Raw genomic sequence first — 23,120 nt, 5'->3', positions numbered from 1 at the left:
CAGGTCTGCGTCACCCCCTGGGGATGTGAGGCTGCATTGCAAATGACTGCCCTTGAACCGATGCTCCACTCACACGGAGTTGCAGAGCAAACAGACGATTTCCATAGAGGGCAGCAAGGTGGGGATCCTATGGGAGGCACCCCGAGGAGGCAGGGCTCATCCCCCAACGGGCTGGGAGAGGGCTGTGCACAGGGGAGAGGCCTGAGGGCCTCGTGCCAGGGAGCCCTGAGCCCCTGGGACTGGGAACCGATAGACTTGACTCCTGGGATTCAAGACCCCTTAAAAGAGTGTTTGCTACAGAGGACCAAAAGAAGCAGCTAAAAGCCCGCCCTCGGGCCCAGAAGCAGGAACACTAGATCCCTCCCTGCGGGGAGGGCTGGGCCCTGCTCTGCGAAGTGTTCCTTGCTTGCTCAGTGACTTACTCCATCGGGATGTGGCTGTGTCTGGCAGCACACACCTCAGAAGGCACCTGTGTGGATGGAGCCTGGGCCAGCAGGTGCAGGCGGGCGGGAGAAGCACCCTGAGGCGGCCCCCGAAGGAGGGAGGAGGAGGCTTAAGATCCCGGGACGGGGCCAGGGAGGAGGGACAGACGAGCTGGGGGAGAGCTGGAGACGCCGGGTGGTGCTGAGGGGGGACCGCGGGGGAGGGCGGCCTGCGGTGGGTGGACGAGAGCAGGTCCCTGCTTTTCACTGAAAGAGGGGGCCTGGCCGAAGAGGAAGGTCAGTGGATTCTGAGCACAGGTCCCCGGTGGTAAAGCCCAAAAGGTGGGGCTTCCAAGGAGCCCAGGCCTCTCCGTGACCACCTGGAGACCTGTAATGACGCTTTAACCGAATATATCCGAAATATCGTTTCAACATGTGAATCAAGATGTGAGAAACGATTAAGGAGGTATTTTACTGTCTTCCTTTTTGTACTAAGTCATCAAAATCCAGGATGGAGTTTACACTGCCAGCACCTCTCTGTGTGCACCGTCCACCGCTCAGGTGGCTGCAGGTGGCCCGCGGGGAAGGGACAGTGTGCAGGTGTAGACCATCCAGGGCACTTCGTCCCACCTGTGATTCAGGAGCTGTTCCCACGAAGGCCCAGAAAGTTGTCTCGCCGATCGTGTTGGGCTCCTCTTGTTCTGTTTCTCACTTTTGTTTCGGGGAACAAATGGAAAAGAGGAGGGTCTGAGTCCAATACCATCAAAATCAAGAGAAGATGATACAGCCCAGGCATGAAGTCTCCAAGCATGATAACTACAAAGACCTTGAAACTCGGTGATCGTGGGGAGAAGAGGCATTGCCAAGTGCAGGGCCTGACTCTCCCTGCTTCTGCGGCGGAAGTCACCACGGGAGTAGCACGCCCACCGCAAAGGGAGCAGATGCTCAGTCGGTGCCGGGTAAACTGATGAAAGCCAGCGGCTGTCCCAGACTAAACAGCCGGCGACAGGCATCGTGGAATTGGATGTTGGGACCCATCGCCATTTTATTTTGTACTCCCTCCTCTTTGGAATGGAGAGCACGGTGGAATTCCTGCCCCTTTCACTGAAGAGGGTGCTTGTGAAATAGCCCCTGTTTTTAGTGGGATTAAAAATAACTCGAGGCCCAGCCATGCAGCCTCTGGTTACCATTTTTGACTCACTTGCTTCAGTTTTGTTGTGTGAGCCTTTGTCAAGAAACAGCCGTGTTTTTAAAGAGCATTTCCATAAAGGGTTTTTCTCCTCCGGCGCGTAGAGCAGAAGTGAGAAGGACGGAAGGACGAAGAGAGGGTTAGCGAAGAGCTCAGGGACCCGCTTTCATGTTTTTTTCAGATGAATTAAAATCCTTTAGTCTCTAAAGACTTTTTTAGGTCTGGAATCTGGAAGCGCCCTGTGCTGTACACCAGGCCATGGGTCTGTTAGGTCCTTTCACCCTAAAAGCCGCCCCTGAGTCAGTCACATGCCATCCAGAGCTGGCCCATCCAGCTGTGCATGGACTTGCAGAAGATGGCCTGCATGGGCTGGGGTCTTCCGTTCAAGGGCAGATAATAGCACTCACCACGGAGACCTGTGTCATCAAGGAGTCAGCTGGATTCCAAGCGAGTTACTGCATCTGCAAGAAAGGTAATGACGTAGCGCTTTGGGAGGTGGAACTATTTATTCACTCCTTTCCGAGGGCTGCTGGATGGACTCAGACCCCCGGCCAAGTCTTGATGCTCTAGTCGGGGCCTCCCTAGATCCTGCAGCTGGACACAGAGTTGAACATGCTGGCCATGGGCATTTGAGAGTGCTGCAGGTCTCAGAGCACCTTGACTGAAGTCATTAAACACTTCATTCTATTTTTTAAGGCATAAAACCCCAAAAAAAAAATACCCAGGGAGAGAAAAATAGCACAAAAATTCTTCCAACCAAACTGTTCTACAAATGGCAAACCACCGAGGTGACAAGCATTCCATGCTGTTTTTTGGAAGGGGAAATACATCTATCTTATGTGTAGGCATATCCTTGTTTATTGTCACTCACACATTAGTGTTAGAGGCAAAGCCAGGATTACACATACATTTCATTTTCTGATGCAAAAGGCATTTTGATTAAGTAAACTGCTAAGACCTCCAGTGGTCGGGCTGCTTCTGCAGGCTGAATTTTCTTGGCTGACTCTTAGGGGAGCTGGGTAGGAGGCACTGCTGCAGTGAGGAAACACAACTGGGAAACGCCCAGAAAGAATCCCGCTGCACACAGAGCTGGAAGCTGGGCCCGGTGGGTGAGATGTATGTATGTTACCCAGTTAGGAGAACCTTCCTGCCCTCTCTTCTTGGTGGGCATCCTTTCCTAATCTAGAAGGCTCTGTTTATTCAGAGTGCCCCAGGATAGAATCATCTGATCCTTTTGATTTTATGAGAATACAGTAATACCTTCATCACAGGCTCACGAGCTTTAATTTATTTACAACGATGTAGTGACGTGAGCCATGCTGGGCTCGGTAAAAAGCTAAAATCGGTGTGTTCATATTCGATAAAAAAAAATGTATGCAAAATTTTCAGTGGATATTTTCAAAAGTCTAATTTTATGCACAGAATTTAAAATAATGCAGATCACCCCACATTCTAAAGTCTGTCAAGAGCCACATAATTTCAGAGCTGGCAGGCTGAGCGTGTGTTCGCAGTATGATCTGTTGCCACACGTGGGCACCGGTTTGCCTGGGAGACAGATGCCCGCCTTCCGTCGGCCTCGGCCAGGGGATCCATGCGCACCAGGACTCCACAGATGACTTTGGTGACCCCTGCAGTGTCATTCCAGGGCCACTTGGGTGTGAGATCTGAATGTGGCCCTGAGGATCCTGAGTTTCAGTCTGAATTTCAGCTTCCATAGGTTTTAGGCACATCCAGCCACAATGGCTTTGGAAATCTAAGTCCCCACCTTCACTATCGTCACAACTTAGAGTATCTCTGTATCTTGTAACGTTACAGTGGTCCCTCCTCAGCCGTGTTTTTGCTATCCATGGTTTCAGTTACCTGTGGTCGACTGTGGTCCAAAAATATTAAATGGAAAATTCCAGAAAGAAACAATTCATACGTTTTTAATTGGGTGCTCTTCTGAGTAGGGTGTTGAAATCTCCCACCATCCTGCTCCCGCTGGGGACGAGAATCATCCCTTTGTCCCACCCTTTGGCCACTTAGTATCCGTCTCACTTACGGATCTACTATCGTGTTATCGAAGTGCTTGTGTTCAAGTGACCCTTACTTTACTTAACAGTGGCCCCAAAGCACAAGATAGTGATGCTGGCAATTGGGATGTGCCAGAGAAATCATAAAGTGCTTCCTTTAAGTGAAAAGGTTAATATTCTCAACTTAGTAAGGAAAGAAAAAAGATCGTATGCTGAGGTTGCTAAGATCTCTGGTAAGAACGAATTTTCTCTCCATGAAATTGTGAAGAAAGAAAAGAAATTTGTGCTAGTTTTGCTGTCGCACCTCAAGCTGCAAAAGTTATACCCACAGTGCGTAATAAGTGCTTAGTTAAGATGGGAAAGGCACTAAATTTGTACAATATGGTATTTTGAGAGGGATTGCATTTACAAAACTTCTATTACAGTATATTCTTATAATTGTATTTTACTATCAGTTATTGTTGTTAATCTCTCACTGTGCCTAATTTATAAATTAACCTTTATCATAGGTATGTATGTACAGGGGAAAAACATAGTATATATAGAGTTCGGTAGTATCCTGGGTTTCAGGCATCCACTGGGGGTCTTGGAACATCTACCCCACAGAGAAGGGGGGACGGCTGTAGTGTAATGTCTGACGTGCACGGAACATTTATGTGCTGGGAGCCGTTCTAATCCCAAGAACTCAGTGAAGTGTGAGTACTGCAGCTACCCCGTTTTAAAGATGGAAAACCTTGATACAGAAGAGTTAAGCATCTCATCCAAGGTCACTCAGCAGCTGCATGGGACCAGGATTCATACCCAGGCAAGCTGGCAGGAATCAGCCCTTCCCCCGATGTCACCGTCCTCTCCCAGGTAGACTGAGTATCCACCCCAAACCCTCAGCTCCGGAAGAAATCAGACCCAGGAAATGGTACAAAGAAGGCAAAACAACCACCACGAAACACTCCACAATGCCTCCCCTCTCTCGTGTTACTATGGAGAATTCGTCTTGCCTTGTGTTGATTTTGAATAAAGCCACTTCCGTGCATAGAGTGTCTGCCTGACCTCAGGAGCTTAGAGCGGCACCTGTCACTGAAGGCACATTGTCGTCCTCTCCCACCAGCCCTGCGCTGTAGGTATTGTCACCTCCAGTCATGTCGTAGCGATGGCAGCTGGTTATTGCAAGCTCCCTGCTCAGGGCCTCCCTCCCTAACCTAACTCACGTCTTTTAGAGCAGGAAAACTCAACTTCCCGGCTTTCCGACTCACGCTGTAAAGCTGAGAGTAGTAAAAATGTTATCCGTGGTCAGCATGTGAGTAGTTCTGGCGGGGCTCCCGCAAACTGGGGCTGCCGGCACACAGGCAAGAGTCCTCCCCTAGGAGGGGATCTCACCCAGCCGGTGGGGGGGGGGGGGGCACTCTGGCATCCAGAGCCTGATCCCCACCAAGCTCTGCTCAGCCTTCCGGAAATCCATCCTCCACCTCCCTCCAAACAAATAGATTGACTTAATGGGGACAAAGAATGAATTCCAAAGCCACTGAGAGCATAAAGCCGCCTGAGCGCAAGGGCACGGCACCCAGCCGGCTCCCTCCCTGCCTTGAGTGGTGACCTCAAGGCCATCTTTTTTTTTTTTTTAACATCTTTATTGGGGTATAATTGCTTTACAATGGTGTGTTAGTTTCTGCTTTATAACAAAGTGAATCAGTTATACATATACATATGTTCCCATATCTCTTCCCAGATGTCACAAAGAAAGAAAACTACAGGCCAATATCACTGATGAACATAGATGCAAAAATCCTCAACAAAATATTAGCAAACAGAATCCAACAGCACATTAAAAGGATCATACACCATGATCAAGTAGGGTTTATTCCAGGAATACAAGGATTCTTCAATATGCGCAAATCAATCAACGTGATAAACCATATTAACAAATTGAAGGAGAAAAACTATATGATCACCTCAATAGGTGCAGAGAAAGCTTTCAACAAAATTCCACACCCATTTATGATAAAAACCCTGCAGAAAGTAGGCATAGAGGGAACTTTCCTCAACATAATAAAGGCCATATATGACAAGCCCACAGCCAACATCGTTTTCAATGGTGAAAAACTGAAAGCATTTCCACTAAGATCAGGAACAAGACAAGGCTGCCCACTCTCACCACTCTTATTCAACATAGTTTTGGAAGTTTTAGCCACAGCAATGAGAGAAGAAAAGGAAATAAAAGGAATCCAAATCGGAAAAGAAGAAGTAAAGCTGTCACTGTTTGCAGATGACATGATACTATACACAGAGAAGGCCATCTTGCTACTAGAATTGAGTCCCCGTCCTACGGGGCCAGAGCCGTGGGCAGCAGTGGACGGAGGAACCCAGTGCCGTTCGGTGGAGCTGCCAACCGCATGTTGGGTTCATTTCCAAGTGGCTGCCTCAGCACTCAGGCAGTCTGCTTCCCAAATTACCATGTGGGAAATTCCCTTGCTTGGGAGCACGGGGGTCTTTTTGCATTTCGGAGGCCTTCAGCCTTTATTTGTGAATCACACACAGGAACGCAATCACCATCACTAGACATCTTCATGCCTCCCAAACATAAGACTGATTCCTCGGGGCTCTTCAGAGTCCTGTATGTTTCAGAAACTACACGTGATCAGTTACCTAGGGCATGGGTTTGGGACACATATGTGATTTGTCTTTTAAGCCCATGCCATTTCAGCAAAAGCAACCAACTGATGGATGCGGCACGTTTCCAGAATAAAACCCGGCTTTGGCTCAGGTCTTAATCCCTAAGAGCACAGAGCTCTAACTCCTGGCTTCCATGGAGAGCCTGGCGATTCCGCGTGGCCGGAGCCGCAGATGCTCTGTGACGCTTCCTCCCTGGGTTTCCAGGGCTTGTTTTGTACCTGCTCCTGTCCAACCTGACACCTTCATTAAGGAACATTCACATCTGTAAACCTACTGGCTTTGTGAAGAAGATGTGAAGTTCCAGCCTTACGTGCTGCTGGCTGAACTACACAGAGGAGATAACCTATTTACATACTAAAAAGGTCAGTGTCGGACAATCCGCATTTAGAGATAAATTTGCTGCTGCCTGCAACTGGAGCAGAAGAATTTGGGAGAAGGCCGCAATTTTTCTGTCTGTTGATCTGTGTGGGCCGCACACGTGGGTAAAGATGCAGGATGTCTGTGCTCAGCAGTCGGGCAGAGATGGACAGGCTCCCTTGTACTTTAGAACCTCTCTGGTCACTAACCAGTAGGCGATTATGTGAATGTGCAAAGTGCAGGGCAGCCTCACCTACTAACAACTGTTAGTTAATTTGAGATGGAAATACTTGCATAATAGCTCTTCAGACATGGTCAGTAAAACACAAGCTTTCATAATAGACTTTAAATTATATAGCTACTGCTTACACCCTGCCATTTGCATTAGGAAAGGTAGACTTTTAGAGGGCGTAGAACATTTCCTTTTGTGTTCTTTCCTTTCAGAGTCTTAAAATATCAACAGCTTTATTCGGCTAATGTGTGTTGAAAGTGTCTTAAAAGATGTCGTTATAAAGGCATGAATTTTCTCTAGAATCTCGGTAGTGGTTTTGTCCTTAAACATTTGTACATTCAAAGCAGAATAATGAGGGAATTGAGATCCATGGCTCCATCTAAATGTCAGGATATAACAGAAGATTAAAGTCCCTCGTGAAGGTGGAAAACTAGTTCAGAAAGGCTGGGGAGGAGTGTGGGCAGAAGTGGAGTCTGACTCCTTGGAGACACTGGCCAATGCCCTTGGAGCCTTAGGACCCTGGCCACTCAGAGCTTTGCTCCCGAGGGAGGGCCCAGTTAGGAGGGCTCAGCTGCAGCCTCTTCCCCAAGCCCGTCAAGGCCAGCGTGCCCTGCAGAGACCAACAGTAGCAGCTGCCACCTGGGTTCTCCTGGGATCCTGAGCTGCATTCCACATACGGTGTCCCCCAGGGGACCCTTGAAGCCAGATGTGGACCTGGGCCCATTGTGACACAGGCAGCGGCTTCCAGAAGGGAACCGGGCTTCGTGGGCGGGCACATCCCTGGTGGCCGGTGTGCCCGTCCACTTAGAGCCACATCCAGCGGGGCTCTGGGCCTGCTCTGACCCTGGACTCAGGGAGAGAGAGGCCGGTGCAGTGACAGGCCGGCTCCTCTCTGGCATCAGTGGGTCACAGAGACGATTCGATCCTGCTTAGCAAACGGCCACATTCTTGGGCCTTCGTAACTCCTGTTTCTCCTGCCTGTGGTTTTGAAATAGAGCAGCGGTGTCGCTGTGCTGGGGAGGGCCTCCTGGGCAGTGATGCCATTGGTCCAAGGTTCGTCCAAGGTTCCAGGGGGTCTGACTCGGGCCCTCGGCGGGGAGGGGCCACCAAGATGCTGCCCCCCTCACCCACCTGCCTGTCTTGCAGAGCACTTGGCTGCGCGGACGCAGCAGGCCCTGCACCAGTCGGTCTTCATGTCGTCCTCGTCCGCCCAGCCTTCCCGGGACCTTCCCCTGGGCCGCAAACAGCACCTCAAGCTGCTCCCCGGCGTGGCCGACGTGCAGGCTGGCAAGGTGGCCCGGTGGACGGTGGATGAGGTGAGCGGCTGCCCCGGGGCCGGGGTTTCTCTTAGGTGCTGAGTCCACGTGTGCCAAATTCCAGATCCACGCTTGAGGGAGAAGCAGGCTGACGCTCAGGACGTTCGGGAAGCCCCTTAGTGGGGCCCTGCCCCCCCCCCCCCAGCCTTCTCCCAGCGCCGTCTCCACTGCCTGCCCCCCGGGGTGGGGTGCTGATTTAGGCCTCCAGCGCCGCATCACAGGTTTGCTCTGAGGAAACACGAACGTGTGGGCCTCCACGCCTGTGTCCTGGCAGCCCCGGGCGATGCCCCCCGCCCCGCATGCTCTGTGCCCAAGGGGCTCCCTCTGCCTGGTGCCCCCGAGGCCCCGGGATCCCATATTCTCACGCCCAGGCAGCACCGCGCTGCCGTGTGTCCATCCGCGGCCACGGGGGATCAGGTCAACCTCAGGATTATGCATAAATTAGGTCACAGTGTTGCATAAGATGCCGAACAGAGGGGAAAGTGGACTTGATTGTAATATAAACACACCTTACAACGTTGGTTCTACGTAAGAATCAGGGAAGTGCCGTTGCTTCCTGTGACGCTGTGGAAACGCTTCGTACTTAAAGCAACACACTCTGACTGATATTCCTTTTGATGAAGGTATTGTTCTCACTCATCAGGCTTTAAGTTTTTTGTGTTTTTTTTTTTTAATGAAAGAAAAGCCTGGGTCACTCTTTTGACAAGACAGAGTAGAGCTGCAGTTAAACTAGTCACGGATACTCACTGAGCATGTCCGGCAGTCGAGTCACCTGGACTCCATCTCGCTCAGGGGCTTCCTTTCCAGCCCCAGAAAAGGAGCAGCGACTAAGGCCCTGCGGAGGTCAGAGGTCCGGGGGGGGGGCCTCCACCCCTCCTCCCAGGCAGCGCACAGAGTGTGCCTGGTGGGTTCCCCCCACCTGGCACCCTCGGCGTGGACGGGGCCCAGCACACCCTGCCTGCTTGCCTGGTCCCTCTCCTTCCAAGGCCCTGTGGGTCCCGCAGGACAGAGAGGTGACTGGACATGCCAGGTGCTGCGGGGTTGTTTGGGGGGGGGTGGTGACTAAATGTGACCGTGCTCCCTAAAGAGTATTCATGGTCTGCGCCTGCCCATCTGTGAACTTTTACCAGTTTACAAAGCCGACTGAATTAAAACCTGTTGTGGCTGTTGTAAGGAATGGCACCAAAGACGGAGGAGAGCTTAAACAAGCTTTATTTGGGAACGCTCCCGGGCGAGGTTCACTGGTCCGAGAGAAAGGGGCCAGAGAAGTCGCGCCCGGGTGTGGGCGCGAACAGAATTTATAGGGGTGCACGCAGGGGAGGTGCTTGCTGTGTGAAGCAGCCCTTTTTTTGGTAATCTCTCGGGTGTTGGTGGCAATGTCAGGTGTCGGTTGCATCAGCCTCAGAGCCGTTGGTTCCGCCCCTCGGGAAGCGGGAAGACCAGGGCTGAGTGGTGTGGCAATGTTAGGTGTCGGTTGCATCAGCCACTTCGGCGGGGGTTCCGTCTGGCTCCCTGGGCCCTTCCCCGGACCTGCTGGCCTTACAGCTGTAATCAAAGCACTGCTGGTTTTGCCCTTGAAATAACCCAGGGTTCAAGGGCAGTCTCTCTCTCTTTTGACCTTCAAGCTATTCATCTGAGGTTCTGCACCGTTTAAGTTAGATGACAGTGTCCCCTCTCCCCTCTTCTTCCTGTGCTCCTGGCCCCTGGTGTGTCACTGTCCTGCTCAGACGTCCAGCCCAGCCCCACATGTGCAGAGCGACTGCATCCCGACGGAGAGGGAGTGGGCACAGCAGGGCGAGCGCTGCACCGCATCCTGGTCCCCAGACGAGCCCACAGGACCTGCCTGGCTGTCCGCCCGCCCCTGACCTTGGGCCCCACGTCCTGCGCCTCCCTAGTCCCCGTGTACTGTTGTCACATGTGCACGGTCACTGCCCAGCCCCTGCCCAGCGCAGGCTCTCCTCCTGCAGGAGCCCTCAGGCTGCTCCCACGTCCCTCAGGGCCCCCGTTTCCTCTGAGAGTCTCTGAGGCTGCACCTCGGATGCTCAGTCTGCTGACCCTGAACCTCAAGCACATGAGCGGAGACCCTACTCACTTGGCCTGTGTCCTGAGAGCTTCTCACCGCGCCTGGCACTGAGTCGATCACCCAGTAAGTGTTTGTTGAGTGAATGGCAAGGGCATCTGAGCTGGGTTTTGAAACAAAAGTGCAATCAGTCCAAGCAGAGAAAAGACGGGACGCCATGCGGGGGAGGAAAACTATAGGAGTGGGGGTGCGTGTGACACGTGCAAGGATGACAGACACACACGTGTCCCTTACTGACATTATGATGGTAGTGAGCAGTGATGATGTAATGATGGTGAGGCATGCACGCTTATTTTGCCCATTTTACAGACAGGGAAGTGGAGGCACCGGAGACTAAGGAAACTCTTAAGGCCACACGGTCAGAGCCAGGTCCTGAGCCAACGTCTCACCGCACCCCAAGCACACTGCCCACTGGGGCTTGGGGAAGGCGGCCTGCGGCAGGCGGGAGATGGGCCAGGTGCACCAGTCAGGCAATACCAGGTTCTTAGGTTCTAAGGCAGAAAGTCATGTTGTGAAGCTGGTGCTTCAGGGAGATGAAAACAGCACAGGCCAGCAAGGAGGGTGAGAGTAAGAAGGGGCCGGGCTGGGCGCCACTGTCCAGAGCCACCCGGGCTCAGCAGACGAAGCCACAGCACAGGAAATAGATGAGGCACAAGACGAGGAGGTGAAATGAGCCAGCGTGGTTCCATTTATACTCTCAGCGCTACGCAGTTTGGTACTTAATTAGGATAATGATGTGTGAGAACTACAAGGCCCACACACTTCATCGGAAAGAATGGAAAAGGAGTGGTGCTGTCAAAACATGGAACTCCGGGGACAGGATCCAGTTTGGGGGCCAAGGGATAAGATGATGAATTTATTCTGGGACCTTCTGAGTTAGGGTCCCCTCAGGGTACACGAGACATGGCTTCACCAGGCACGATCCCCAGAGAGCACGGCCAGGGATGGAGGCCGGTGGGTCCACGGCGGAAGTGCAGGAGGAAGGGCGAGAAGTTGCGGGGAGGCTGGAAGTGAGCGTCCCAGGTCGCAGGGTTCCCGGCTAGGGCTGTGGGGTTGGGCTTCAGGGGATTGGGGAAAATTGTGTACAAAATGTGTGTTTTTCCCCATAAGAAGAGGGCCACAGCTTTTATTAACTTCTTGGGGAGTGGGGTGGGGCATCACCCCAAAGGAGCAGGGATCGCTATTTAGGAACATTAGGGAATAGATAGGAAATTCGGGGGTGGGGCCTCTGATCTGACCAGTTTCAAGTCTGACACTGAACAAAATGAAGTTTAGAGGGTGATTAAAGGGAAGTAGCTGGTCCATCGTTAGGATGGGGCGGGCCTCAGAAGGAAGAGACTCACTAGGGGGCGGGGAGGACCGAAGAGGTCACAGGGAGCTGTGATCACAGTTCTGAGTTCTCTGTGATGGGTACACACGGGATCCCAGCCTTTTACTGCCGAAGGTGACCTTAGACATTTTCTAGATTAAAACTGAAGCAGCCATCGGAGAGGCTGGCTTCCTGGAGCACTTCGTTGACCGTGGCTGCCCACGGGATGCATCCCAGAGAAAACAGTCGGGGTTACTCCCTAACGTTGATGTACCTTTGTCTTGATAGCTCCCTAATTAGCTGCCCTTGAGGACGAGGACCACATCCTAAATTTCTCTCTGTATTCTCACATTCTGTAGCACATTTCCTGGCACAAAAACTGGTCCTCGAGAAGAAACTTTGAGTGGTCAAAGTGTGGGCGTTGTGATGCGTTTGTATCGTTGAAAATAAGGGGGCTCCCTAGGGGGGATCCCAGCGAGTACCAACCACAGGGGCCACTGTGTCTGCTCCAGATGCTGCATTAAGAGTGGCGAGTCGGGTCGTGAGGACGTTGAGAAGGCAGTTCAGGGTGAGCAGGGCGGGGCTGTGCCTTTGTGCTTTGTTCCCACCAGGCAGGAACGGGGGAGCTCAGGGGCCAGGGGCAGGGCGTGTGGAAAATGACTTGTGGGTCCTTGTGCTAAGTGCCATCCAGGGACACTTAAGGCGGGTGAGTGTCTCCGGCAGGAGATGCAGCACAAGAACAGTCCCTCTTGTCAGCCGTCCTGGCTGGGAGGAGACCTCCGCTCTGAGTTGTGTTACCTGACGGACCTTTGTCACGTTGCCCGGAGGTGGGGGCTGGCTGTTAACTCCTTTGCTGTTTCTGTGGTGTTTCTGCCAGAGCAATTTCTTTCAGAGCACCGGCAGGCTGTGAAGTTAGTTTAGTGGTTCCAAAAGGAGAGACAAGACCAGATGCAAGTACATCACTGCAGTAGAGGTTACTGTTCTGTGAAACCTTCGTTAGGAATGCGTGAGTGCGCACGCACTCAAGCTGTGGTCCCTGGGGAGCGTATTTCTTACTCTGGTCATGGAAATGTTCTATAGAAGGGTACAAGCATCTAAGAGTAGGGACTAAAGTATTTTTATATCTTTTTACATCTTTGTAGCAAGTACACCAGAGCAGGTGTGTGACAAATGTGCGAGTGAGTGGATGAATTGGGAGACGAATTTTCTGCAGCCCCTCCTGCCAGGCGTCCATGGGCACACGCAGGCCAGATGCGACACGTACGCACATTACAGCCGCGGGTGCAACTCGGGGATGCTTGGTGCCCATGTGGGTACTTCTATTTCTTACATTCAAAAATGCCTTTTAAAGCAGCACATATAGATCGCCCTGGCCTTATCCAAGGGCTCCCTAAATGTCCATTAGATCTAAAAGATGGTGGTCGCTCTCCAAGCAATCTTTGCCCAGGAGGGAGTGTTTTGAAAAATTCAGGATACTGCTACCTAAGCATAGCAGCCTTATACAATCGGGCCCTCAAAAAGGGCAACTAACAAATTCCACTGATAAGAAATGAGACCCGGGCTGGAAACATGGTCCCCAGTGGACCCGAAGCCAGGACAGTCAGGCACCCGGCGCTGGCTCAGCAAGATGGGAACGTCGGCATCGGGAGAGATTTAAGGAAGCAGCAGCTGCACTGCAGGAGGCAGGCCTGCTGGGCTGCACGAGGATGCCAGGAAAAGGAGGTTGCCCGGGAAGGAAGTTGGGTGGAGTAAAGGGCTCAGCTCAGAGCCTGCACAGTTTCATTTCTTAGTCTTTCCAAACTGCTGTGTCATCCCTGGAACTAACTTACTCCGCGTCCTTCCAAAACAAAACTGGGGTGTCTGCTGTGGACACTGCGCTCCCAAGAACTTGGGGAAGCAGGTATGCTGCCCCCGCCAAGGCCAAGGCCAAGGCCGGCCACCCTGGGCTCCAGCAGGGCCGCCATCACCTGAGGAAAGCAGCCGAGTCCACACAGCTGTCCTGGGTGGAGGCAAAGGGCGGGGCGGCAGCTTCCTCCTCTGTGGACTCATGGAACCGTGTGAACGCTTCTCCGCATTGACCACGACGTGAAGAAGGAAGCACGTGCTGAAGGGGAACATGAGAGGGAACCCTTCCGTTACTGCTCTGCGGTCTGGTGAAGTTCACCACTTTACAGCGAGGAAATGGGCTTTCTCCTGAAGCTCAAATAGAATTTATTCTCGGGACTGGCAGTACTGAATAATGATACCAAATCACGATCCAGGCCAGAAGAGTCTGCCTCAGTAGATTGCATGGAACTTGTTCTTTACTTTGGAAAAAGGCAGGTCAAATAGACTCAGAATCTCTTTCCAAAAAGACAGAGAATTTCAGACACGTGGTAACGAAACTGTCCGAGGAAGACAGCGAGGACCTGCCCCGCGGCGCAGCCCTGTGTACTCTTTGGTTTAGCACGTTATTTATCCCCACTTAAAATCCAGTCTACCTCTGACACGGACAGTGCTTTCTTGGCTTACAATACTAAGAAGAGGGAACGTGATCCTTTTTTTTTAATTTGTATTTGTTTGCCCAGAAAAGGACATTTTAACCTCTGAAAACCATCAGAGCAACACTCAGCCCTGTTTTGAGAACAGAAGTTCCTGGAGCGTGTATTTACGAGAGACTGTCTGTGGGGCGTGCCCCTGTCCCCGGGGGCCGGGCATCCGGGGGCCCTGGTGCTGGCATGGCTTCCCCAGGGGAGCCAGTGATTGAGAGGCACCAGCGTGTGTCTTTAGCTAATTCCTAGAGCCGCTTTTCTATGTTCACTTCCCCTCCTGTGACCCGCGGCCCCCTCCTGTGACAGAGCCATCCCAGAAGAGCCCTCCTTCAGCGCGGTGGCTCCTACCAGGCGGTGTCGCCAGCACCTTGACTCGTTTTTTGTTGTCACAATCGTGCGCGCTGGGGCTGCTCCTGGCACTTAGCGGGGATGTCGCCAAACACCCTGCGGTTCGCAGGGCAGCCCCACAGCTAAGAAGGATCAGGCCCAGAGTTGGAGTCGCGCTGGGCAGGAAACCTGCCCTTGAGCGTGTTGTCTCCGCCCCCAGCTGTCCCCTGTGACCCCACGTCAGGGTTTCACCTTCAGCACCTCCCGCCACCAGCTCGGGGCTCTGCCCCTGCGGAGCATTCAGCCCTCAGAGCGCCCGGCGGAGGGGCAGCTGCAGCGTGCCCCCCAGCGGTGCCCGGACGGCCTCCCAGGCCTCCCCTGCCTCGTGTGTGTGTGTGTGTGTGTGTGTGTGTGTGTGTGTGTGTGTGTGTGCGTGCACAGGCGTGCACGCTGGGGCGGTCGTGGGGAGGGCCTTGGCCCTGAGTGCGCATTAGAACCAACCCGGGAATCGAACCCGTGCCCAGCCCTCCACCGGATCCAGCTTGACTGATTTTTAATCTCTGCAGCATGAGCTGGGCCTGAGAGAGATCGTGTTTAAAGCTCTCCAGGTGGTCCCAGTGCATGTCCAGGGTGGAGAAGGGCTGCCCCGGGGCACTCACTGGCCACGTGTGGCCTTGAGGAAGTTATTAAACCTCTTTGGGCTTCAGCTTCCTCATCATTTTTGTGGGAATTCCCTCCGCAGGGAGGTCCGAGTACCCATTGTTGGCCAGACGCTGGGGGGAGGCCCTGGAGACTCGGGTACGGGAGACGGGACGGCCCAGGTCTGGAAAGGCAGACGGTGCCTGTCATCACTGCTGTGCACAGACCACTGCCGCCTGCCCTCCCTGACCCCCAGGCTGGACAGGAGGGTCAGACGATGGAAGGTTCCAGGATGCCAGGGCTCCACACAGATGGAGGCTGTCATTGGCACCATGGTGACCGTAACCCTATGTAGGTCAGCCTGGAAATGAGGCCAGAAAAGATAGCAGGAGCTGGTCTCATTTCCGAGCTGGCGAATGCTACCGGGGCTTGATAGCTACTGTTTAAATCCCAATCGTTTGAGGGATGCAAAGTGTATGTTACTCAAATGTTGAATGACTACAACCCAAGGTATTATTTCCGGTGCACGTTCTGAATCAGGCTTTTCATCTCGCGCTGTAGGTGGCTGAGTTCATACAGTCTCTGCTGGGCTGCGAAGAGCATGCCAAGTGCTTCAAGAAAGAGGTAGGAAACGGAAAAATTACATGTTTCTCTACGACTAGGCCCGGAAGTGCTTTGTTTCCGTTTACTTAAGTGTAAATAAGGGCAGTCTGGGGGAGGCAAGACAAAGAGGTCCAGGCAGGAGGGGGCCCAGCGGGGCAGCCTGTCTGGGTCGCTGACGTGAGCTGTGCTTTGTCGCTGGAGCCTGCAGCCTCATCTCTGCAGCCGCTTGTGAAAGGGACTCTTGGGACACGTCATTCAGTTAATACCTGCATTGTGACTGCAGCCACGCTGGGGCAGTGGGGACCTGCCACGGGCCTGCACCCAGGAAAAGGGGGGCTTGTCTGCTCCAAAGTGGAATTAGGACCGTCCTACCTGTCCTTGCCCTGCCCCTACTTAGGGGGACACGGAGAAACCACACAATCCTTGAAACTGTTGGTTTCCTCATCTGCCTCCGGGGTTGCTGGTGGGACAGCACAGAGAAGGGTTAGTAAAGCTCCATAAGCGCTTACTGTTCCCATCATCACCATCACTGCTTTACTCTTAGGACTACCGGCTGTAAGGTCGGATCTTAACAAACGGCACCGCGAAACAGAGGAAAGCTTCAAGTGAGCTGTATTAGGGAGCGCCCCCGGGCGAGGTTCACTGGTCCGAGAGAAAGGGGCCAGAGAAGTCGCACCCGGGCGAGGGTTGGGCAAGATTTTGTAGGGGAAGAAGGGAAAGGGGTGTGGTGAATCCGGGAGGGCGCAGGGTATTCCTTATTTGGTGGTCTTTTCGGGTATCCTGGGGGACCGTTAGTCCCGCCCCTCGAAAGGCGGGAAGGCTGGTCCGGGTTCAAAGTCCCCAGGTCAGTTCCTGGAACTGGGTGGTCCGGAAAGTCTCCAGGTCAGTTTCTGGAACTGGGTGGTCCGGAGAGCTTCGGTCTGATGCAAGCTGTGAATCTGATTGTGTTCCCCTGCCTCGGGCCAGTTAGCCTTACATCCCGACATCTTTGGTGTAATGGGGCGGCGTTCTGATCTCTGGCTACTTCATGCTGAATGGGGGCGTTGAAAGGGGAGTCAGGCGACCAGAGGTCCGAGGCTTAGGGGAGACCAGTGGGGGGTTCTGTAGGAAGCAAGGTGTAAGGACCGAGGAGCATTTGGTTTGTGGCCACCCGAGAGACTTCCTCCATGTGCCTGCGAAGGAACCTAAGAAAACAGGGAGCAAACGTGAGCAAGATACAGATGAGAATTAAGGGGCCTAAGACTGGTGTTAGCCAGGTATAGAGGCTGGATCGCCACCAATCGGGAATTGGGGAGGCGGACTGTTGGTGTTTGCGTTGGAGTTCTTCTCTTAAGCGATGGAGGGCTTTTACGTTGTCTTTGACGAGTCCTGTTTCATTGATGTAATAGCAGCATTCCTCCTGTAGGAAGAGGCAGGTACCTCCTTTGTCGGCCGTGAGGAGATCCAGGGCTCGTCGATTTTGGAGGGCAACTCGGGCTACTGAGGTGATCTGGCGCTGGAGGGAGGTGATGGAGGCAGCAGAAGCCTCGATGCCTAGCTGGAGTTTCTGTTCTAGGTCACGGGATGTTAAGACACTGTGTTAGGGCTCCTCCCCCGATGCCCGCAGCAACAAGAGAGGAGTCGAGGGAGCTACCACCGCATAGGCTGCCCGTCGGCGTCCGTCAGGACCGAGTATTGAGCTGCCATCTACGAAGAGGGGGCGGTCCGGGTTTGAAAGAGGGGTATCAAAGAGTCCTTCTCTCAGCGGGCTGAGGGCCTCTACGAAGATAGGCAAGAGGGAGGCCGGGTTTAGGCGGGGGAGAGGTCGAGGGAGATAGCAGGTTTTCAATGAACAACAGGTGGAATTCCTGGATGCGGGAGGGGCCCAGGAGGGAGAGAGACTTGTGACCTAGGAGGTCGACCAGCCGGTGGGAAGAAAACACGGTTAGTGGGTGGGCCAGAGTCAGTTTGAGTGTTTGTTTTGGTCAGTTCGGCTGCCGCTGCTAGGGCCCGAAGGCATGGTTGCCATCCCCGAATGGCTGGGTCTAGCTGTTTGGAGAGGTAAGCCACGGGGCGGTAGGAAGGCCCTACAGGCTGGGCAAGGAGTCCAGTGGCTATTCCAGCCCGTTCATCCACAAAAAGGTGAAAAGGTTGGTTTGGGTTGGGCAGAGAAAGGGGAGGAGAAGATATCAGAGCGTTACGGAGGGTGAGAAAGGCCTGTCGAACGGCGGAAGGAGAGGTGAGGGGTCCTTGAGGGGTTTCTTTAGCAGCTAGATATAAGGGTTTAGCGAGGAGAGCAAAGTTAGGGATCCAGTGTCAGGAAAATCCTGTAAGGCCCAAAAAGGAGAGAATTTGTTCCACTGTTTCCGGAGGCTGGAGTTCACGGATAATCCGGGTGCGGTCGGCTGTTAGACCTTTTGTGGTAGGGGTAAGGTGGAGCCCCAGGTAGGTTACAGAAGATACAGATAACTGAGCCTTGGCTGGGGAGACCCAATAACCGTGAGAGCCAAGGTAATTGAGGAGATCTGCAGTATGTTGTCTTGAGAGGCTGAGAGATGGGCTACAAAGGACGAGGTCATCTACATATTGAAGGAGTGTGCTGGGGGTAAGGGAACAGGAAGTGAGGTCCCGTGCCAGTGCCTGACGGAAGAGGTGAGGACTGTCGTGGAAGCCCTGGGGAAGAACTGTCCAGGTGAGCTGACTGGAAGTATGAGTATCTGGATCCGTCCAGGTAAAGGCGAAGAGGAAATAGGAGTCGGGATGAAGGGGGATAGTGAAAAAGGCATCTTTGAGATCCAGAACCGTAAAGTGGGTTGTGGATGGGGGGATATGGGAGAGCAAGGTGTATGGGTTTGGTACTACTGGGTGGAGAGGAATTATGGTCTCATTGATTAGTCGGAGGTCCTGGACCAGGCGATAATCCCCAGAGGCCTTGGACAGGCAGGATGGGGGTGTTGCAGGGAGAGTCCATGGGGATGAGGAGTCCCTGGTTTAGGAGTCTGGTGATAATAGGTTGTAGGCCCCTAAGATGAGTCTCAGAGATGGAAAATTGGGGCCTTGATGGAAATTTGGAGGGGTCCCTTAGGCGGATGAGAACGGGGCAATGGTGTGTTGCTATTATGGGCTTAGAAGTATCCCAGACTTGGGGATTGATTGGGTTCAGTGTGATTGGAAGAGGGGGATAGGAGGGGGAGGGTTCTAGAGACAGGCCGAGAAGAGGAAGCAGGAGTTGGGAGGAGGGGACCTTAGGGTCAAGTCGAACCAGCTGGAGGGAGGCCCCTAAGTGGAAAAGGACATCTCGGCCTAGCAAGGGAGCTGGGCAGGATGGTATGACTAAGAAGGAATGAGTAAAAGGGAGTCAGTCCTTCGATATGACATGGGAGTGGACCGGTCTGGAGTGGGAAGGATGGTTTGCTATCGGTACCCATGACCGAGATCTGGGAAGGAGAAACTGGCCCGGAATAAGTAGGCAGGACTGAATGTCCACCAGAAATGAGATGGACTTACCCGCTACCTGTAGCGTTACCCTGGGCTCGGCAAGGGTGATGGGGGTCTTGGAGTCCGGGCGCCATCAGTCATCAGCCAATCCCAGCAGTTCGAGTGGTAATGCCGTTGGGTCGGCCTGCCCCCCGCGTGGAGACGCTGAGGGAGGGCCAGTCGTAGGGCAGTCACTCTTCCAGTGGCCCGTTAGCCCGCAGCTGGGACAGGGCTTAGAAGGAGGTCGGGGATTGGGACATTGGCGAGCCCAGTGGCCTTCTTTTCCGCATTTGAAGCAGGCCCCCGGCGGGGTTGCCTTTTGTGGATCCCGTGGATGCTGTGATCCATGGGAGATGGCCGGCCTTAGGGCAGCTACAAGAGCTTGGGTTTGGAGGGCCACCTTCTGGTGCATCTGAGCCTGTCGGCTGGATTCTGCTAAATCCTCACGGCCATTGTAGACTTTAAAGGCCATCTTTACCAGATCTCGAATAGGGGTTTGAGGGCCGTCTTCTGCCCGTTTAAATTTCTTTCGGATGTCTGGGGCTGATTGGGTGATAAAATGGGTGGCTAGGACCGCTGCCCCTGCCGGGGTGTCGGAATCCAGCCAGGTGTAGAGAGTTAAGGCCTCTGTAAGGCGATTGAGAAAGATAAGCTGGATTTTCGTTAGGTTCTTGGGTTATCGATTTTGGTTTTTCAAAATTGACTACCTTATGAGCGGCAGCCTGCATGCCAGCCAGGAGGCATTGGATCATGAGGTCGCGCTTACGACGGCCATCTTGGCCATCCTGATAAGTCCAGTCTGCATCGGTGCCAGGTACGGCCGTCGCTCCGACAGGCATGGAGCTGTCGGTAAGGTGCATGGCTTCGGGCAGCAGTTTGAATTCTTTCCCTCTCTCGTCAGGGGTCAGAGTAGAAGATAGGATCACAAAGATATCGTGCCAGGTTAGATCGTAAGCTTGAGAGAGCTAGCGAAATTCTTTGAGGTAGCGGCAAAGTCGGCAGAAAAGGAGCCTAATCGCTTTTCTATTTGAACATAAACTCTAACTAATCCTTCCGCTCCCGCTACCTCCCTCAGAGGGCAGAGGAGATTTGGATCGTGGGAGTCGTGAGAGCGTGTATGGGCACTAATTGGCGAAGCAAGGGGCGTGGGAGGAGAAACCGTTGAGGGAGGCGGGGGAGCGGTTGGAGGGGCCGGAGCGGGTTCGGGAGGAGGGACTGCTTCAGGGTAGGGTGGAGGTTGGAGAGGAGCTCTGGAGGGGGGAGAGGCGAGAGATGAGAGATTCGGGTGGGTCGGCTAGTGGAGAGGGGTCATCATCAAAGGAAATGAGGGGCTTGGATGTAGGAGATGTAGAAGGAAGGGCAGGAGCGTAAATACCAGAAGGCCTGAACATTGGGGACCTTGGACCATTTGCCCGTCCTGCGGCAGTAATTATCTAGATCACGGAGGATGTTAAAATCGAAAGTCCCTTCAGGATTGATTGTCTAGAGGCTATTGTGGCCAGGCCACAGTGGAATAGAAAACAAGCCGTCGGCAACGGAGATCTTGGGAGAAGCCGAGGGCTGTAAAATTGGCTAGGAGATACCCCAGGGGCGTCTTAGGATCTGGTTTCGATTGTGAGGTTCCCGTGACCCCCAGTCTGTCCCTGAGTGAATGGAGAGGGAGAGAGGCGTCCCTGGTCTCAGTCTCCAATTCACGGCAGGTCGGAGGGCAGTCAGGCGATTGGGACGTCTCCACAGTTGCCCGAGGCCCGGAGAGAGGACGCAGGAGTCCCTGACGCGGCTGCGATTAGGGACAGGGAGTCCGATGGGCAGGGACTCTGGGGGTCGGAGGGAACACGGGAGGGGGACTTACCCCATTTTCTGCCGGATCGGGTGGATGAGTAGAGGTTCCCTGGTTGTCTCCTGGGGGAGGGGAGGAGAGGCCCACGCGGTAACCCGCGGGGCTTGGTACCCCTCCCGGGTTTTGGCACCAAATGTAAGGGTCGGATCTTAACAAACGGCACCACAAAACAGAGGAAAGCTTCAAGTGAGCTGTATTAGGGAGCGCCCCCGGGCGAGGTTCACTGGTCTGAGAGAAAGGGGCCAGAGAAGTCGCACCCGGGCGAGGGTTGGGCAAGATTTTGTAGGGGAAGAAGGGAAAGGGGTGTGGTGAATCCGGGAGGGCGCAGGGTATTCCTTATTGGGGGCGTCTTTTCGGGTATCCTGGGGGACCGTTAGTCCCGCCCCTCGAAAGGCGGGAAGGCTGGGCGGGGTTCAAAGTCCCCAGGTCAGTTCCTGGAACTGGGTGGTCCGGAAAGTCTCCAGGTCAGTTTCTGGAACTGGGTGGTCCGGAGAGTTTCGGTCTGATGCAACCTGTGAATCTGATTGTGTTCCCCTGCCTCGGGCCAGTTGGCCTTACACCGGCCACTTGGCCCACGAGTCTTGCCTGAAGTTCTGAAGGTTGGGGTGTGGCCCGTAGGGCGGTGCTCTCCACCACTGTGGGAATGTGCTCGTTACCCCATGGGAAGGGTATTCCACTCTCTAGATGGACGATTCTTCATTAGACAATATATTAGACATGGAAGCTTTTAAAACTCTCAACACCCCACGTGGGGTCCCCAGGGATCCCTCCTTCCTCAGGGAGACACTGACACCATGGTTTGTATTGTTAACTAAAAAGGGTTAGAACCACAGGGCTGGGTTCATGGAAGGGTGTCACCCTAGCAAACTTCATTCTGTCCTCTTTGTTCTGGAACCTGGACTCCTTCTGAGCCCATCTGTGAAAACAGGCAGCGTGACTGTGGGACAGGCCACAGTCGCCGGGACTCAAACTCTGAGACCACCCTGGGGCTTCTAGAAACCGGAAAAACGGCCTGCACGGTGGCACTGGCCATCACATGACCTCAGGAAAGCCATGACATTTCAGACCACAGTATGTTGTAAAAGTTAATAAATACAGCATTCATTTTGAATGTACTTCGGCTTATAATGGTGTTTGGCATAGGAGTCATTTTAAATACAGGAGGGTTAAAAGGAGAAAACAAAAACCAAACCAAGCCACTGGCCGGACGCCCTTCACATTTGGTATACAGACGTCGGGTATTTTAACTGTGCATGTTTACAGCGGTCGTGCGCATTTAATTTTACAAATTAAAACAGATCTTTCTGTATCATCAGATCATGTTTCGTTGCTTAACAATCCATGAAAAATTTCCCAAATCATTAACTATTTCATTGTAACATGAATTTTGGTGACTGCCTGGTCCCTCATCCCAGGTAACACTGTAATTTATTTCCTTCCGCTGTTTCTGGAGTGCCCGGGTGTTTGCAGGGCTGCAGTGTTAACACCATTGCCTGCTCCTTGTTCATTGTTCTCATGGGAAACATTCCTGGAGATTTCACTTGGTAGATGAAAGTGGGTTATTATTAAGGCCCTTTATACAAATTCAGTCCAAAATTTTAAAAATGTAACAACAGAAATTCAGCCTAGGGACAGTTCATGTACACTGAATTCACATTTAACAGAATGAACCCCTCTTTGATCTAACTTAGCTTCAGCATTCTGGGGAAAACAGAATTGACGGTGGTCGGACTAAGATGCCGTCGTGGTCTGTGGTCCCCAAGCTCTGGTAGGCCACCGCGTCCCCATCACACAGCTCAGCACCCAGGGGCCCCGGAGGGCAACCAGACTTGAACAGCAGGATATGTTTATTTGTGCTGATTTATTGACCTACAGCAGATTGATGGCAAAGCCTTCCTGCTCCTGACACAGAAGGACATTGTCCAGGTGATGAAGATCAAACTGGGTCCAGCCCTGAAGATTTATAACTCCATCCTCATGTTCAGAAGCTCCCAGGACCTCGCCAGGGAAGGTGCTGTCTCGGGCCAGGAAGGCGGGGGAAAGTCTGCACCTGATGGGCTGCGGCCACCACGCCTTGTTCTCTCAGCAGGAGCACCAGCCACATGAACTTGATTTCGGTGTGCCCGTGGTCACGTCCAGG

At 53.2% G+C, this 23,120-nt stretch overlaps 1 protein-coding gene across 1 annotated transcript in view; it reads left to right on the top strand.

Annotated features, from left to right (window-relative positions):
• The window catches only part of L3MBTL4 (L3MBTL histone methyl-lysine binding protein 4), a 362,994-nt gene that overhangs the window by 335,773 nt on the left and 4,101 nt on the right, over nucleotides 1-23,120 (top strand). Inside the window, exons 17-19 of the mRNA XM_032654462.1 lie at nucleotides 8,026-8,195; nucleotides 15,643-15,705; nucleotides 22,856-22,991. Coding sequence (XP_032510353.1) covers nucleotides 8,026-8,195; nucleotides 15,643-15,705; nucleotides 22,856-22,991 — 369 coding nt within the window. The remainder of the gene's footprint in view (nucleotides 1-8,025; nucleotides 8,196-15,642; nucleotides 15,706-22,855; nucleotides 22,992-23,120) is intronic.

The sequence above is a fragment of the Phocoena sinus genome, chromosome 14 (genome assembly GCF_008692025.1).
Source record: "Phocoena sinus isolate mPhoSin1 chromosome 14, mPhoSin1.pri, whole genome shotgun sequence".
NCBI classification, from domain to species: Eukaryota; Metazoa; Chordata; class Mammalia; order Artiodactyla; family Phocoenidae; genus Phocoena; species Phocoena sinus.
The sequence above is the reverse complement of the archived record's forward strand: the minus strand, read 5'-3'. Positions and strand labels throughout refer to the sequence as shown.